This window comes from Jatropha curcas, chromosome 7, assembly GCF_041381405.1.
Source record: "Jatropha curcas cultivar XTBG-Jc1 chromosome 7, XTBG_Jcur_1.0, whole genome shotgun sequence".
NCBI classification, from domain to species: Eukaryota; Viridiplantae; Streptophyta; class Magnoliopsida; order Malpighiales; family Euphorbiaceae; genus Jatropha; species Jatropha curcas.
In genome coordinates, this window is record NC_143157.1 from 22035680 (window position 1) to 22052945 (window position 17266).

General features: G+C 33.1%; 2 protein-coding genes across 2 annotated transcripts; one reads left to right on the top strand and one right to left on the bottom strand.

Moving 5' to 3' along the window:
* Nucleotides 1–9858: 9858 nt before the first annotated feature.
* LOC105637616 (Protein phosphatase 2C family protein) lies at nt 9859–13946 on the top strand. Its single transcript, XM_012221135.4, has 5 exons — nt 9859–10174; nt 11095–11340; nt 12286–12562; nt 13087–13241; nt 13360–13946. Exons 1-5 carry the CDS (start codon nt 10142–10144, stop codon nt 13495–13497), a joined length of 849 nt encoding a protein of 282 aa, XP_012076525.1. The 5' UTR covers nt 9859–10141; the 3' UTR covers nt 13498–13946.
* Nucleotides 13947–15143: 1197 nt separating this feature from the next.
* Nucleotides 15144–16971, bottom strand: LOC105637624 (squamosa promoter-binding-like protein 4). Its single transcript, XM_012221148.4, has 2 exons — nt 16556–16971; nt 15144–15573 (listed from the first exon to the last, which is right to left on the bottom strand). Exons 1-2 carry the CDS (start codon nt 16921–16923, stop codon nt 15306–15308), a joined length of 636 nt encoding a protein of 211 aa, XP_012076538.1. The 5' UTR covers nt 16924–16971; the 3' UTR covers nt 15144–15305.
* Nucleotides 16972–17266: the final 295 nt, after the last annotated feature.

The following is a 17266-nucleotide window of genomic DNA, read 5'->3' on the forward strand; positions in this document are numbered from 1 at the left end:
CACAAGGATCAAGATCACTTGGATCAATGTAATACCTTGCCTCAACTTGATCAAGCATAATTAGATTAATCAAAGTCAAACACAACAAGAATGATTTCATGTTAGGTAAACCCAAAGCCATTATAGGAAATGCTGATTTCTCCTTTGCCTATTTATGATAATCTGTTCTATATTTTTGTGTGTATGTCAATATAATGAAGTTGCAAAATAAATACTTCTCATCATGACTCTAATTTTAGGATAGTTATAATAATAGGCTAACAAATTTTTATAGTAATAAATATGATTATTCATGTAGGGTTGTGGTGAATTAGACAGGTGATTTAGTTACTTTTCCGTTTGTTTTTTTTTTTTTAATTTAGAAAAAACAAGAGCCCTTGTTTAAAGAAATTTTGCAGTAGCTTATATACGCTCTATTTATTGAATATGATTTATCTACACCTGGTATGTGTGACCAGACATATTAAACCAATTAATAAAGAGCTTTTTAGAAAATAAAAATTTCTTGCCTACATCTGTGTATGTTACTTTTTTTTTTAACTATTATTCTCTATTTATTTATTCATGCTTCATTAGCAATTCTCCTTTTCTAGTTTTTTTGGTGCTATTATGTCTTGTTCGTGGAATAATACAAAAATAAAAGATTAAAATACTTTTTCATCCCTGAATTATTATCAAATTAACATTTACGTCCTTCTACTATTCAACAAATAACTTTGTTGTCCTTAAATTAATGGTTCGTTACATTAATCGATCCTTCCATCCAATTTCACTCTAAATTGCCGTTATAATTGGAACTAAAGTGGTCCATAGCTAATATTAGGATCAGCCTCAAACTCATCCGTAAGCTTTCTCCTAATCCATCTATTGGTTGCATTAGGATTTTTATTTCCATCTGGCCGAATGCAAGAATATTCATTTTGGAGGGTCTTAATCATGAAAGTTGTGCCATCTGTAAGGTGTGAAGCATGAATCTTAAAACTGTGACCCTCTCCTAAACACTTTGCTGTCATTCTAATTGAATCATTCTTCATTCTACGTAGCACATAACCACCCTTTATAGCAGAATCTGAAAAAAATTTGCCTAAAGGAATCGCCATCATCAAATGTCTGACCTCTTTGAAATTGAATAGTGCCATCACTTGCATTTGTATAGTGATTTTGACACATATTTTTGAAAGGACCTTTCAACTTTGGTCTCTTCCTCCCTGTTTGTTGTACAAGTTCTTCTTTATCATTGCTTTCAAGCCTATTTTCAACATCAGAGCCTAAGCCACTCAATTCATCTGAGTCATTCCCATCAACCACATCATCATCCTCATATTCAGAACTGTCATCTAAATCTTCTGCAGCAACCTCTCTTACATTGGTTGAAGGATTTTCTTCATCATTAGTTAAAGAAAATTCACAGTCATCTGAGGTGTCTTTTTCATCACAATTTTTAGCTATAATATTAGCTGCCTTATCTCTCTTGCCCCTAAATTTGTGCCTAAGTATGTGAGTTGTTTCAGGTTCCTTTCCTTTCCTATGAGGCTGGCTTTGAGTTCCCATTTGCTCTTCTGTTACATCAATCCCATTTCCACTAAGCCCAACTGAATCATCCTCAACCTCACATGTTGTCAGGGACTGCACCTTAGGCGAAATCCCACATCGGCTAAGCACAAGGTGGAAGTACTGTACATAAGGAGTAGCAGGCCTTGAGTTCCCGAGACGCGTTTTGGGCTAGGAGGTGGTTCCCTGGCCCAGGAACAAAACCGTGCGGGCCTGGGGCCCAAAGCGGACAATATCTCGGTAGAGCCTGGGATGTTACAAACTTGGTATCAGAGCCAAGCCTTGTCCCTATGGCTGGTGGTGGGGCAAACCTCAGCGAGGACGCTGAGTCCCTAAGGGGGGGTGTATGTCAGGGACTGCACCTTAGGCGAAATCCCACATCGGCTAAGCACAAGGTGGAAGTACTGTACATAAGGAGTAGCAGGCCTTGAGTTCCCGAGACGCGTTTTGGGCTAGGAGGTGGTTCCCTGGCCCAGGAACAAAACCGTGCGGGCCTGGGGCCCAAAGCGGACAATATCTCGGTAGAGCCTGGGATGTTACACATGTATACCTTGGACTTGAACTTAACCCAATCCTAGGCCCAGATTGATTACCACTAAATGGCCCATTTCCCTTGCCCCTGCTTCTCCCAAGCCAATTCCATTTGTACCTTTGCCTCTAATACTCACACGACCCCTTCTGCCCTTGCACCATACTGACCCCTTCCCCTCTTACTACTTTTAACTTGTGAACTATTTTCTCCAACAACACTATCCCAAATACTTGCTCCAGGAATGAAAGTATCCTGTCTACCCTTTTTCCTCAGCCTGTGTAACACCCTCACCCTATGTAACACCCTCAACTTGTGTTTCTCCATCACCTTGTGTTTCTCCCTCAGCCCTTGTTTGAGCCCTATTTCTACCAACATTACTTGCTACAATTTCAACAACATTTGAATCACTATCAAGAGCCACCACCACAAGGGCTGCATTCACTGCAATTACACGAATTGGGACAACAAGAGTGTCTTTAAACATCTCAAACATGAAAAGTACATTGTCATCCTTCTCAATCTTTAATTACCCCAATAATGAGTTCAACAAAATCAGCTTTTATATTAAACAACTTGTAGGCATTATTTAGCATCTCAAAGTGTGAGTACTTATCTGGGTCAACATTGTCAATACCACCTTCCTGAGTCCCATACGTCATCTCTATTGTATACTGGACTCGATCATCCATCTTAATGATCCAAAACAATATTGTTTTAGCCATAAACTAAATTAAAAAAAACAACAGTGTATCAAAGCAAACAGGAGGTAGAAGGTCTCAAAGCAACAAGTATGTATCAGTTTAAAACCAAAGCAAATAATCCTCAAACTACATTTTATAGTAAAAAATGAAACTAACAGTCCATTTAATACCAAACTAACAGCCCCTGTATCAGTTTCCATTATAATTTTTATTGTCAAAAACCCTAAAAATCTAAACTTTTACTCTTTTTACATCAAAGCTTCACGATAGAAACAAAAATTTCAATTAAAATTCAAAGAAAAAACATTGATCATTAGTATTATCCAAAGGTGACAACCATATATTGAACAGTTAAAAAAAGTATAGAACTTTACCTAGAAAAGAGAGTTCTCAATGCCCAAATGATGGAGAACACGATAATCGACCCTTCCTCTCACAGAAATTGACGAACCAAGTTAGGATCTTCACTTCATCAATTGAGTTCTCTCCATGAAAATCGATTCTACAATATCCTTCACTCTCAAGCAAAAAAACTCAACAGTCACACAATATGTCCTTTAGTTTTCCCTCCAACAACAAAGTAACCCTTTCCACATGCAGAAAGGTTATTTTAGACATTTAACATTTCTTTAACGGTAGTTTAGACTGAAATTGGATGGAAGGATATGTTAATGTAACGGATCATTAAGTTAGGGATGCTAAAGTTATTTGTTGATAGTAGAAGGACGTAATGTTAATTTGACAATAACTTAGGGACGAAAAAAGTATTTTACTCAAAATAAAATAGTAAATTCATGTAGTTACTTTTAATTATTGTTAAAATTTAGACACTAAATACTTGTTTTGTTAATAATATTTTTTTTGGAAAGGTATTAGATTAAAATTTTGTTGAGATTTAAAATACTTAACAATTTATTGTATATAATAAATATTGTAATGTGATCCTTTAATAAACTCTCTTTAATTCCAAAAAATAAAGTAAATATGTTTTTTAATTTATGAATTACAAATTTTATAAAAATCAAAAATAGTATTTTATTTCATGATGTGATTATCTTGATCCTCTCATATGAAACACTAATTATTTTAGCCATGACAAAGTTAATATTATAAATAGAGCTAAAAAAACAAACTAGAATTATGATTTTTTGTTTTTAAAATGTAGTGCAAACTTTCACATTACAATTATCGATGTAATTCTAAACACAAAAAAAGGTACAACTACTCAATTAATAAAATCTATAATTACTAGTAAAGATGCAATTATAAATAGAATATAACCAATTTACCAAAATACTTACATATCAATATGAGAAAGATTTTTAGAAGTAAATACAATTCAATCCTAAAAGATTTTTAGAAGTAAATACCAAAATACTTACATATCAATGTCTTCTTTTGCCTCATCAATACCACATATCACTACAAGAAAAGTACGGAATAGCAACCGACGGAATAGGACTCAAAATTTTGTATTTGATTGAGATGGACTAGAAACGATTGGAAACGGATTTGGAAACGGAAAATTTCGGCATCTAAACCAATTTAGCAACAAATTGAAAAATCTGTTGCTATTCTGGTATTTTCTTGTAGTGTATTTTTTAATTGTTGAGATGATTTATTATCTTCTTTTGCTTATTTTCCTTATATATATGCAACGAGTATATTTGTGATCTTCATTGGAAAAAAAATGGAAATAATTTTTTAAAATTTTTGATTAATTGGATCCATACATGAATGCATAAATCAAGTTTAGGTAAGTCTAATCCTCCAAGTGAGTGCAAAGCATATAAAAAATATGGTAGAGAGTACTTAGTTCCTAGGATCAAATTAATAAATTATGGACTCCTTAGAGGTACAATAATTTTTTTAGTTGTTTTATCTCCATATTTAGAGTTTTTTTCTCTTCTCCGTGATTGTTTGGTCCCTTTTTTGTGGGAGTTTATTATTAAATGAAAAATATAATATTTGATTTTATTTGGTTGAAGACTTTAGATATTGATTTGCAGATACAGATCTTCAATCAATAGAGCCTGATAGTGTGACACATTTCTCTATTTATGCTATTGATGAATAGTAGCGAGAATTCATTTGTGTACGTCACATGTTATAAGTTTTTGGAAAAACAATTAAGGTGTAGAAGATCTAAAGGAGTTATTATTTTGTCGTTCAAATTAATTAAAAGATTAATTGTACTATGAAGATTTTTACATCTTTTGTCAACATCATCTTCAAGTGGAGGATCTAATAGTATCTCTTTTATTTTTAGTATTATTATTCAAAAAATATACACAATTCTTTTAATTTGTTAAAAGACCAATGAACTCTGTTTGCTTATGATAGTAAAGTTTTATATCTGATATATACGAGTATTTATAATGTTTGACGTTATAATTAATAAGTTATATTTTGATAAAAATAATAGAGTCCGGTGGTGGTGTGGTTGGTCTTTTTACTTATGTGAGGAGTGGAAATTCTCGAGTTCGAGTTCTCTCGACCACAAGGGTAGCCCTGTAGCCTCCAATGAATTAAAAAAAAAAAAAAAGTCCATTTGAGATGTAGTTATATCTTCATAAAGAAACAGGATAAGATTGTCAAAATGATTATTGACATAATTTACTAATAAATAGATATATGATGATTGAATTACAAAAGCTCATTTTACATTATTATTAGAATTAATAAATATTTCATTAATTGCCATAGAAAGGTAACAAACAATATGCAATATTCCATACCTGGAAACGAGCATAGGAATAAAATGCTTACAATCACTCACAACGAAACCAAACTCAGAATCATCTACACTAGTGGAAAGCAAGTGTAGAAAGCAAAGAGAAAATAAGAGTTTCACAAACACACAACTAGGAGAGAGTAAATTGTCTTGAAGCCAAACCAAGCAATTACGAAGTGCCACTCCACAAGCAAAGAATCTTCTAACCCTGGGATGACCTTTAATTGGCTTAGTTTACACAATATTTGCCTTGCCATTACATTTTATCATTTGAATTTCCGATTGCGACAACGATTTATGTTTAAGCAACCGCGATTATATTTATTAGCTTCTTCACGAGGTTTTCCTTTATTGGCATGACATCCTGGAAGTTTATTTCCAGATCTTAGACAAGGATCAAGAACAGCCGGATTAATATGCTTCGCATCTATTTGATTAAGCATTGCTAGACTAATCAGAGCTAAACACAACATAAATGATTTCATGTTGGGTAAAGCCATTACTGGAATTGCTATTTTTTTGTTTTTAATTTTACCTTTCTATGGTAATCTTGTTAATTTTGTTTATGTTGACATAATGAAGTTGCAACATTAAATACTTCAAAATATGACTCCATTTTTAGGATAGTTGTAATAATAGGCTAACAAATTTTGATGGTAACAGATATGGTTATCCATGCATGGTTGTGGTGAAGTATGTAGAAGATTTAGTTATTTTACAGTTTCTTTTTCCTTATTTAGAAAACAAGAGTCTTTGCCTACTTAAAGAAAGTCTTCTAATAGTTTGTAAATTGACTGAAATGTAATTTCCATTCACCATTTATTTATTCATGCTTTCTCAATAATTCTCCCTCTAGATCTAGTTTTCTTTTGTGGCTTGTTCATGGAATAATATGAAAAGAAAATAGTTAATCAATGTAGTTATTTTTAGTTATGATTAAAACATAGATTGTAAATAATTTTTTTTTTTTCAAATAAAATTTGTTTTAGAAAATAAATTAAACGTTAAATTATGATTGGAAATTTATATACGTAATTGGGAACAAATCCTTAAAAAATGGAATGAGTTTTGTTATATGTAATAAGTATTTTAAAATTTATAAAATTTTTTTTATGAAATTCAAAAAATAATATCCTATTTCATGAAGTAATTATTTTGATCCTCTCATTTGAAATAGTAATTGATACTTGATGACTTATAAATTTGTGGGTATAAATGAAAGTACTGAATAACAATCTTATCTATTTTATGGGTACGAACACAACTCTGTAAGAGTGGCTATGGATCCGTTCTAGCCAAATAATTTCCTAATCAAATAGAGCACATTTTTAAGAAAGAGAATGCCAGTGCCATTCTCAGTCTCTGGAAAACAATCCTGCTGCAGATGTTGAAGCAAGTTCAAGGCGTCAGATTCCAAAATAAACGAATGGAAACCCAGGTCTAGAGCCATCTGAGAACCAAAAATGCCAGCCTTAACTTCTGCTTGCTCAGCATTCAGAAGAACTTGCAGATGTTTACAGCCAGCAGCCATAACATTTCCTTGGCACTTTCTGATAATGAACCCGAGACCACATCCTTGAAGCTCAGAAACTGATGCGTCCAGATTCACTTTGAAGGAGTTCAGCGATGGACGATACTAGTGAGCATCAACAGCTACAGGACTAGCTCGAAGATTTCCAGAATTGGCAGCTTGAAAATCAAATAAACAATCTAATCCCTATTGCACTACTTCCTCGATGCTTAGCATTTTCTCTTGAAATTTCAAGAGATTTCGAGCCTGCCATAGTGACCAAGCTGCCATAGAGAACATTTACAATTATTTTTGACCAAAATGTTGCATTAACAATTGAAACCAATCAAAAAAGGAAAGTTGCAAATGTTGGTCTATACATATACGCAAAGGGCAGAAGATCCAATCTTGTCTTGCTTTGAGACAAGTTTTTAAAAACACGAGTAGCATCTTCAGCTCCATTGCCACATAAAGAACAAATGGGATCTAATATCAGTCCTCTTTTACTTAATGTTTCCATAATTGGCAGTTGGTTTTTACACGCCCAAAACAAATAATGCTTTCCTGTGGCTGGAATTAGTATCTTGTTTCCATATTTTCCACGATGTCGCTTGAACTCTGTTTTTTGATGAAGAGCCTCCTATATTCGATTGTCTATCCAAGAAATTCAGATGATAGCCAGTCCTGACAGAATATGGATCATCCGTCTTCCCGTTCCAGATAATGGTAATCTACTGACTGACTCAAGCTCAATGAAATTGAGAAGATTTGGTGGCTTCACCGGGATGAAAAATAGACTGAATTAAACTTGAGTTCCATTGAAGAGACTCAAAATCAATCAGACTACTTACTGTTGCATTATGGTGTAAAGCAATAATGAGGGCGAAATCTAATTAGCTTGGTTTGATAGCAACTTATCATGCCAAATACGAATAGTTGTCCCATTACCCACTCTGCAACGATACCCACTCTCCAAAATCATGTGAAGCTAGGTTGAAATCCTTTTCTCGCTTCCAAAAAAGACGATGTTGGATGGTATCTAGCTTTTAGAACTTTAACAAGCATCGGATTAGGTTGTTTAATGAGTCTCTATCCTTGCTTCGCCAATAAAGCCAAGTTGAAAGCATGAGCATCAAGGAAACTAACACCCTTCATCCTCGCTTTAGCATAACAAAGCTTGTCCCATGAACTCCAATGCATCTTCTTCTCATTTTCTTTTTGCTCCCACCAGAAATTTGCAATAAGTGACTCAATCTTTTGGCAAACCTCGAGAGGAAAAAGAATCATTTCGACTCCATTAGTAATGAGGATTTTTCTGATGAATCCATTCCATTAAAATAGCTCATTGTGTAGTTTGGTACAGCTTGTGCTACTGAGTTGACGATAGTTTCTTTCCTTCCCCACACTTGATAGAGTCTTCTCCTTCCATCCCTTCAGTTTTTTAGCGACTCTATTAGAGATGAATTGAAAATTTTGCTTTTTATTTCTTCCAAAACACCGCCAGCAAGCCAAGCTATTTGGAATATTGAGCAAATTCGTTTACTCCTAATCTTTTCTGCAAAGATTCCAGACATCCACACCTATGCTTAGGCTGAAAGACATCTTCGATTTGTCAAAGTTAACTTTTTGTCCAGAAGCTGTTTCATAATCTGCAAGAACTTTGACCACTACATCTATTTTTCAGGCATTAGCTCGTCCGAAAATATGGCTGTCATCTACAAAAAAATAAAAAAAAATAAAAAAAAAAAGAGAGAGAGAAATAGAAGGGGTACCGCGACAAACTTTGATTCCATGTAACTTCTTTTCTCTCTCGGCTTTACAAAGGAGACCTGAAAACACATCACAACACAGTAAAAACAAATAAATAGTAATTAAAATAAATAAAATAAGATTTTTTTTTAATGCATCTTTCGCACAACTATTATGCACTCGAATATAAAATTTACTAAAATAAGTAGTAACTAGCCTGCAATTTACTGGGATGATTTAGGAATAATTTATTAGCTTGATATTTTATTAATAATTATAAACTCTTAACCTCAGAAAAAAAAAACAGATTATGAACTTTCTAATAGAGAAATCGAGATGCCATTTTATGTTGAGGTTTTTAATCTGACAATTCTGTGTATGTAGAAATAAAATCCTAAACTGGATATATCCCATAAATAATGTGAGATTTCAATGAACCAACTGCTACACTTACGGTCAATCAGGTGTAATATGATAGGTTTTTTTACCTCTTCTAAAAGTTGTAGGGAGAAAGAGGTCTCGAGTTTTGTATAGTCATAATTTCGTTACCTTATACTTGACTAATATTTTATATAATAAAGAATAATTTTTTTTATTTGTTTCAAATTATAGTCATATTTATTTTAAAAGAATATAATATTTTAAATTTCTTATTCTACTCTTATTCGATTTACATTCCTAGTACCAAAATCATTATTGTTGTCACGGATATTAGTAAATTTATAACTTTCATTTCCTCAATTGTCATACAAAAAAATAAATTTGATTAGTTTGAAGAATAATTTATGATGAATGATCTAATTAATCATTTAATAATTAAAGTAGTATTAAAAAAACTAAGAAAAATTAAAGTTTAATTATATTAATTGTATTTTGTAACATATGAAAGTTAAACTAAGATAAAAAAAAAAATTATAGGATGGAAAGAGTATTTTATTATATTCAGATATTAAATAGTGATAATTTTAATAAGTTTTTTTTTTTTTTAAAAAAGACAGGATTAAGTTTTTTCAGAAAATAAAAGATAAGATTAGGTACAAACAAGCGCAGTGAAGCATAGCTTCAAGAACGCGTCGTGTTTAATGCAAAGAACGCGGCAGAAGAGATGAGTACAAGAAACAAGTGTCTTCTCTCTCCTCGTCGTGGGTATTTTCTATATTGTCATGTCAAAACTTGCTAGATTCTCATCTGCTCCATTTTTACACTTGTCTTTCTCTTCTCTTCAATCTTCGATCTTTATCTTCTTTCTCTTATTTTTTTGTCTGCCCCTGCCTCTTTATTGGCCACTCTGATCTTTCCTTCCATTTCTATTTCTGTTTTGATCTCTTATATAATAAATATATTATTCCTCTATACAAACAGCAATGGCTGGCAAGGAAATCCTACACAAGATGAAGGTATGCTTAATCTTTCACATCCATTTATACAATACACTTAATAATTTTTATGGGTTTCTCGAGTCTTGATGATTTATGCCGCATCTTTAGAGAAATTTGCTATTGTTGGACTTTAATTGGGTAATTTTTGCCCTTTTGTTATTTTGTGCTGCAATTATTATTATCTACCGAATTGGGATTACATGTCATTTATTTTTCTGTTCATGTGAGAAGCTTAATGCTATAAAAATTAAGGGTTTGTGAATTTCTATTGCATTAATCTCAAGAATTTTGTGTCTTTGAGCAAAGGATTTAGTCAATTTGAAGCCTTTAGAGCAGAGAGTAGAGAAGGTCGTTTAAATCCTTCAGTGTGATCCTTTTGATTCTAGGAAAAATCGGTGAATAGGTTGCTTTTGTTTCCTGCGAAGAAATTAGTAACTAATTATATTATATAGGTTAAGAGTTAGGATTTCTTTGCCGATGACATTAAGAGTTGTTTTATTTTTATAAAATATTAATCGAAGGTCTGTTGACAACTTAGCCTCTGCCATTTGCAATCATTGCACATTTCACAGATGAAATATTTAAGAACAAATTATTATGTGCACACACACTAGGATTATAATTATAATGTTTATGGGATGTGCAAAGGCTCAATAAAATAAATTAGGAGGCAAGAACGTGTCATTTGTTGTTTTGCTTGCCAGTTGCGTCTCTTTATGTGTGCATGTTCTATCCCTAATTATGACTTCAATTTTATTGCCATTTTCACTGATCAGTTCTTTCTATTTTCTTCTTGAATGTAGATTCTATTTGGTATATTAGATTCTTCCAAATGCTATATTTTGCTGGTTTGACAGCTGTTTGATATTTGGTTATGGTTCAATTTTCTACTGGAACATTTTCCATGTGACTTACCAGTTTGAATATGTGTATTGCAGGAAAAAGTTGGATTAGGTTCATCTGCAGACTCTGGAAAGGGCAAGAGTAAGATATCAAAGAATGTAACACATGGATATCACTTAGTGAAGGGAAAATCACATCATGCTATGGAAGATTATATCGTTGCACATTTTAAGCAAGTCGATGACAATGAACTTGGTTTGTTTGCAATATTTGATGGTCATCTGAGCCATATTATTCCAGATTATTTGCGGTCAAATTTGTTTGACAACATCTTAAAAGAGGTAAACCATGATGTTTGCATTTTCTACTGCATTTCTTTTTTGGGCGCAAATGAGAAAAGACACCATCTAGTTTCTAATAGTTTTGAACTTTGAGTTTCAACTATATTTTGCTTTCTCTCTCTAGGGATTTCTTTTTACCACCCTGTGGGGTGGGGGTGTTGGTGTTTGCCAACTTAATGGTCAGTTAAAAATGGAGCTTGGAATTTCCATTTCAATTCAAATTATATGAGGCCTAACTCTAAATATAGATCTTTGTAATTTTTTGAAGTCTGCAGTTAGATTTTTTGCCAGAATAAATGTCTATTTCTTTATCATTTATTTTATGGGAAATAATGTCATAAATATACATCCTACTATTTTGATGTAACACTGAAAACCAATCATCATTTATTCTCTGGAATTTAAAGTGAGCTAGAATTAGAGTAAATCTTGCTTCAACAAAGAACACCATGAGAAGATTTCAACCTAGTGGGTTATATATTTTGTTCAATAAAGAAAGTTCTCCTTCAGTAAATAAGGTCATGACTGTTTGGACCTCAAAAATCATATATTCTGAGCTTGGTTTAATCTACTTCAAAAAATTTTACAAATAGAAGGTAAATTGCTATGGCCAATGACACCTGAAAAACCTGTAATGGTGGTGGTTGGACTAGTATGTATGTGTTTATCTTGTTGCTTCATCTCCTTTTTGCATCTACAGTCCACTCAATGAATTTGGATTTGAATCTTTATCTTTGATTAGGAAAACACAGTCCATCATCCAATCTTCCTGGTTGTCCCAAACACTAGCAAATGCAGACCATATTCAACAGTAAAATATTTTCCACAAAACAAATGGAGCCTGAATATATCACTAAATATTAAACTTTTCTTTCAGTATGTAATTTGCATGGCTAAAATCAAGGAAATTAAATCTGTTCTTTTTCAATTCTTCCCTGTAAGTAGCCAGACTTCTGGACAGAACCAAAAAATGCTATGAGGAGAGCATATCGTATAACTGATACTATGATTTTAGAGCAAGCAGCCGATTTGGGTAAAGGAGGTTCTACTGCTGTCACAGCAATACTGATCAACTGTCATACACTGGTAGTAGCCAATGTTGGTGATTCTCGAGCTGTTATCTGCAAGAATGGTGTGGCCAAACAACTGACAGTTGATCATGAGCCAAGTGCAGAAAGGGAGGAAATTGAGAACAGAGGTGGTTTTGTATCAAATTTCCCAGGTAAGTATTTCTCCAGGATAGAAGAGACATTGTTCTGAGGCACATGACTTTTATGCAAACATGATTATTATCCCATCACATGGAATTTGAAATAAGAGTGTTGGTATTGTTATTGGTTAGCAGTTTCCAATGGGCTTCGTTGGTATTAATTAGCAGTTGCTTCATGCAATATATATTGGAATCTTGATAATGCCTTGCATTTGTGATGTCTTTCTTTTAGAGGAATTGGTGCTAGAACATGATAAAAATATGAATTCAAGTTAATTGTTCTACTTCTGGTGTTCAATGGCTGCAACAGTCTGGAGTTCGATATCACTTATAATTCAGTCGTATATGTATACATGTACAAATTGGCGAAGTTATGTGTTTTTTTGAGTAATGTTGTGCACATTTTTTTGATGTCTTTCACGAGTGACATCTATTTACTATGAACTATAAGCCATGTGATTCATTGTTGCCTTTTGGGGTTTCTCCTAGCTTCTTTGTTGCTCAACAATGAAATATGTGTGCTTTATGAAATGCAGGAGATGTTCCACGAGTTGATGGGCAATTGGCAGTGGCAAGGGCATTTGGTGATAAGAGCTTGAAAGAACATCTCAGCTCAGAACCAGATTTTGCAAAGGAACTGATTGATGATGATACTGATTTTATCATCTTAGCTAGTGATGGGTTGTGGAAGGTTAATCCTATTTGAAACTTTTATTATTAATCTAATCTTTGATGTTAAGATGGATCAGCATTTTATGTTTTTCGACAAAAAATATCAACTAAATATCTGTATGTTGGTTGAATGCCAGGTGATGACAAACCAGGAAGCGGCAGATGCTATCAAGAACATAAAAGATGCTCGTTCTGCAGCAAAGCACCTAACTGAAGAGGCACTTAATAGGAAGAGCACGGATGACATTTCCTGCATAGTTGTAAAATTTAACTGATCTATGGATTCCTTTTGCAATCTTGTTTGATAAGAAAACTCTGAGAGACGTGTAATTACTTCAGGTATACTAATAAATATCATGCATATTTTGTGCTACATTTAGTAGTAGGTCCTACCCTGTGTTGCAAGACGATCCCCCCTATGTACTTGGACGTGTATATATAGGGCTGTGTAAATGTATTGATTAGCACCATCCCTTTGATGCCAATGTAACGATGGCTGTGAAATAGAAAAAACTCTTATGAAAATACTTGAGGCAAAGCCATCTGGGCAAGAGAGGTGGTTTGGATGGGGTAAGTTGAAACATTGAAGCAAGTGTGGAACATGCAGCTGCTGTTTGCTGCAACTTTCTTTTTCCTTCTTTTAAATTATTATTATCATTATTATTTCAAACAGTAAAGTTCATAGCATTCCAAATTTCACAATGTAATAAGATAACTTTATCAAGCTCTCCATGGTTTAATATATTTATGTTTTTTTTTATTATTATTATTAGGTCCTTATTGTTGGTTTAGATATCAAAAATCTATATTTTTTTCAAAGGGATGATTGAATAGAATGGTTCTGAAGTCTTCAGATGTTATTTTTTTGTTTGAAAGTTCTGCTGTGAGTTTGATTTTGTCTCTTACAGTAGAGCTTTTGTGCTTTTCTGTGAGTTTTTGGTAAATCTTTTCAGGGCAGCTGGTGGCTTTTCAGAGTTGCATCAAAACCTGTTTGGTTAATATTTTAAAGTGATACCTGATGGCCGTTATGAACTGCTGCTGTTTTTTCTTTAAGCAACTCTTATCTATTTAAATAAAAAGACCAAATTGCCTATCCCTGGTGCTAAACCTTTTGACCCAATTCCAGTTATTGCTGAAGTATCAAGCTAAAATGATGTGAAAGGTCATCATAATACACATAATTGAGCATATTGACAGTGTATATATATAGAGAGAGAATAATATTTCATTTATCCTTTAGATTTATACGCAGTATCTAAATTATTTAAAATTAAATTTTTAGATTTTAATAAAAACTTTTAACAAAAAGATCAGTTGTTGGAGAGATAGATAATTAATGGGAGAGAATTATTTTTTGAGTATTAAGCGAGAGGAATTCGAATCTGAATCTATTGTCAGATCATATATGCATTTAATATTAGGTTATACCTAGTGTTGGGGAGAGAGAATTTTTATTTAGTGACCGAGTTAGTATTTCAATAAAAGAATGACCTCGATTAGTATTTAGTTGAAAATTTTTATTAAAATCGATTCAAACGTTGGAGTTACGCATCGCAATTAAAATTTGAGCAAATTGAGGATTGTGTCAAATACAAGTCCACACTATGGAAAGTTTAACATTAAATCTTCCCTGGAAATATCGCAATGGTAATTAAAACTTGCAGCTAGACAATTAAGAGAAATTGGGTTTTATAATTTTATTGCAAGAGGATAGTCACACTTATTGTTTTTATTTATTTTTTATTTTTTGAAAATGAGAGGATAGTTACTCTTATTATGCGATTTATTCAACTAAAATGGAAAAACTCAAAACTATAGTTTATCAAATCTATTAGTGTTCTTTATAGAGTTATAGAACAAGCACAATGGTGAAACTTCAAATAAGCACATGGAGACAATATATAGAACTATAAACATCATATATCACACACACCAAATCTCGTTTATTAAAATACTACTCTCCGTATCTAATAATATACCCTCCATGCAAATCAAAATACATACATACATTCATACAAGTTATAAATATTAGTGATATGATGACAGAAGAGAGGGAGCATCATCGATGCCTGGGTTTGAACATTTATGATCTAAGTTGGGATCTTTTGTAATCGGAATTCCCTGGTAAGGGTATAGTTATTTGATATTTGGGTCGTTCTTCAACTTGCCTGAGGCATTGAGTTTCCTTCAACTGAGCACCAAATGCTCCTTTGCTGCGGCTTGACGATGACAACGATGATGATTCTCCATTGGATTCAGCAGATAAGCTTTTTCTTCGCCTCTCATTGTGTCCTGCCAAACGCCTGCGGCAACTCCTCTTTGCTTCATCAAATTCTGATAACTCGTGGAACCTATAAATTGAATTAAAACTCTTATAATTAACTAACAAGTACATACATATGTATATTACACTTTTCATGTAAAATTCTGAAAATGTATATTTAGACCGGTAGGTCAGTGTATATCCATGCAATTAGCACCTATTGATTGAGTTTTAGATCATGCACGTAGGTAGATTTATCCTTGGGCCACATGCTCTTGGCTTTTCTGCTTTCTGTCCTGTTTTTGTATGGTTCTTGTAACGTGGAGGTTTTTTCTCTGCACTCCAGGCTTAGGTTCAATGGGTGTAAGGGAGAAAGCCTGATGGCTTGAGTGTAGTTCCTGGTGTTGTGGAGTTTTTTTTTACCTTTCCTATTATTTTTCACTAATAATATCTTATTTTTCTTTGCTGTTCAAAAAAAACATGTAGGTAGATTTAGCTAAGCTTTACTCACACCAGGTATATGCATCTAACAAATCTAATATCGAATAATATCGACTGGTCGTAAATAAAAATATGAACAAATCCAATAATGACAATGAAAAATATAAGAAAATGAGTATTTTTTTTTCCTTAATTATTAGGTTATCAATTCACGCATTCTTAAGTTAGTGTCTCATTTTTATCTCTATAAATCCTTTCCTTTCAACAAAATATCTTAGCAAAAAAAGAAAATCTTAGCAACAGCACTAAAGTAAAGATCTTCATTAAATTTCTGTTGCTTCCTATTCAACTAACCACTTCAATTTAACTTTAATGATTGATTCAGTAGATAAGGCAAATTAACTTGTTGTACAAGAAAAGAGGGATTTTGGTTTCTTATACCATTATTTCTTTTTTCTTTTTTAAATCCTAACATATTTTTATTTAAAAAGAAAAACATTTAAATTATTATAATTGTTTAAGAAGTCTACTTGAATCACAGTACTGTCCAATGCAGATCTGTAATATATTTTTTGTAATACAAAATATATCTAATGGATCAGAGCAATGTAGAAAAGAAAAATATATACCTGCTGCATTGTTGACAAAATCTTTGCCTAAGACCAGCAACAATCACAGCTGGTGCCTTTGCATGAACCTCACAAACCTTATGTCTTCTATGGTACCTCTTAGCATCACTCAGATCAGCTCCACACTTCTCCACTTGACAAGAAGGCGGCGAAACCCCTCCGCCACCGCCTCCTCCAGCAGCAGCAGTCCCTCTTTTACCATACACAACTCCAACTCCTTTCTTCTTCTCATCATCAGCAAAACCACCATTACCCTCTTCTTCTTCCATATCATAATCCTCCATGTTGCTATGTCCTTCAACAATATTATTGCGATCTTCTTTAACAATTCTTGACCCCCACTTTCCTTCAGTGGTTTTGGTATCCATGTATTGATGCTATAGCTATGCAAGTGATATATGTAGTACTTGAAGTACTTAATAATGAAGGTCGGATAGAGAGAGAAGAGTAAAGAAAAAGTTGATAAAGATGGGACGAGGACCACATTGCTAGCTATATACATATTCTTGTGAGTTTCTATTGTATGTGTTTGTGTGTCAGTTAAGATAAATGAATCATTACAAGTTTTAAAGGAAAGAAATATTTGTGTAAGCCGCATTTGATTGCATCCTCATATTTGTGTATGCCGCATTTGATTGCATCCTTAGCTAAACTTTATAAAATTTAGGGTTATCACTGTTGACAGGATTTTACATGAACACTATATGATAC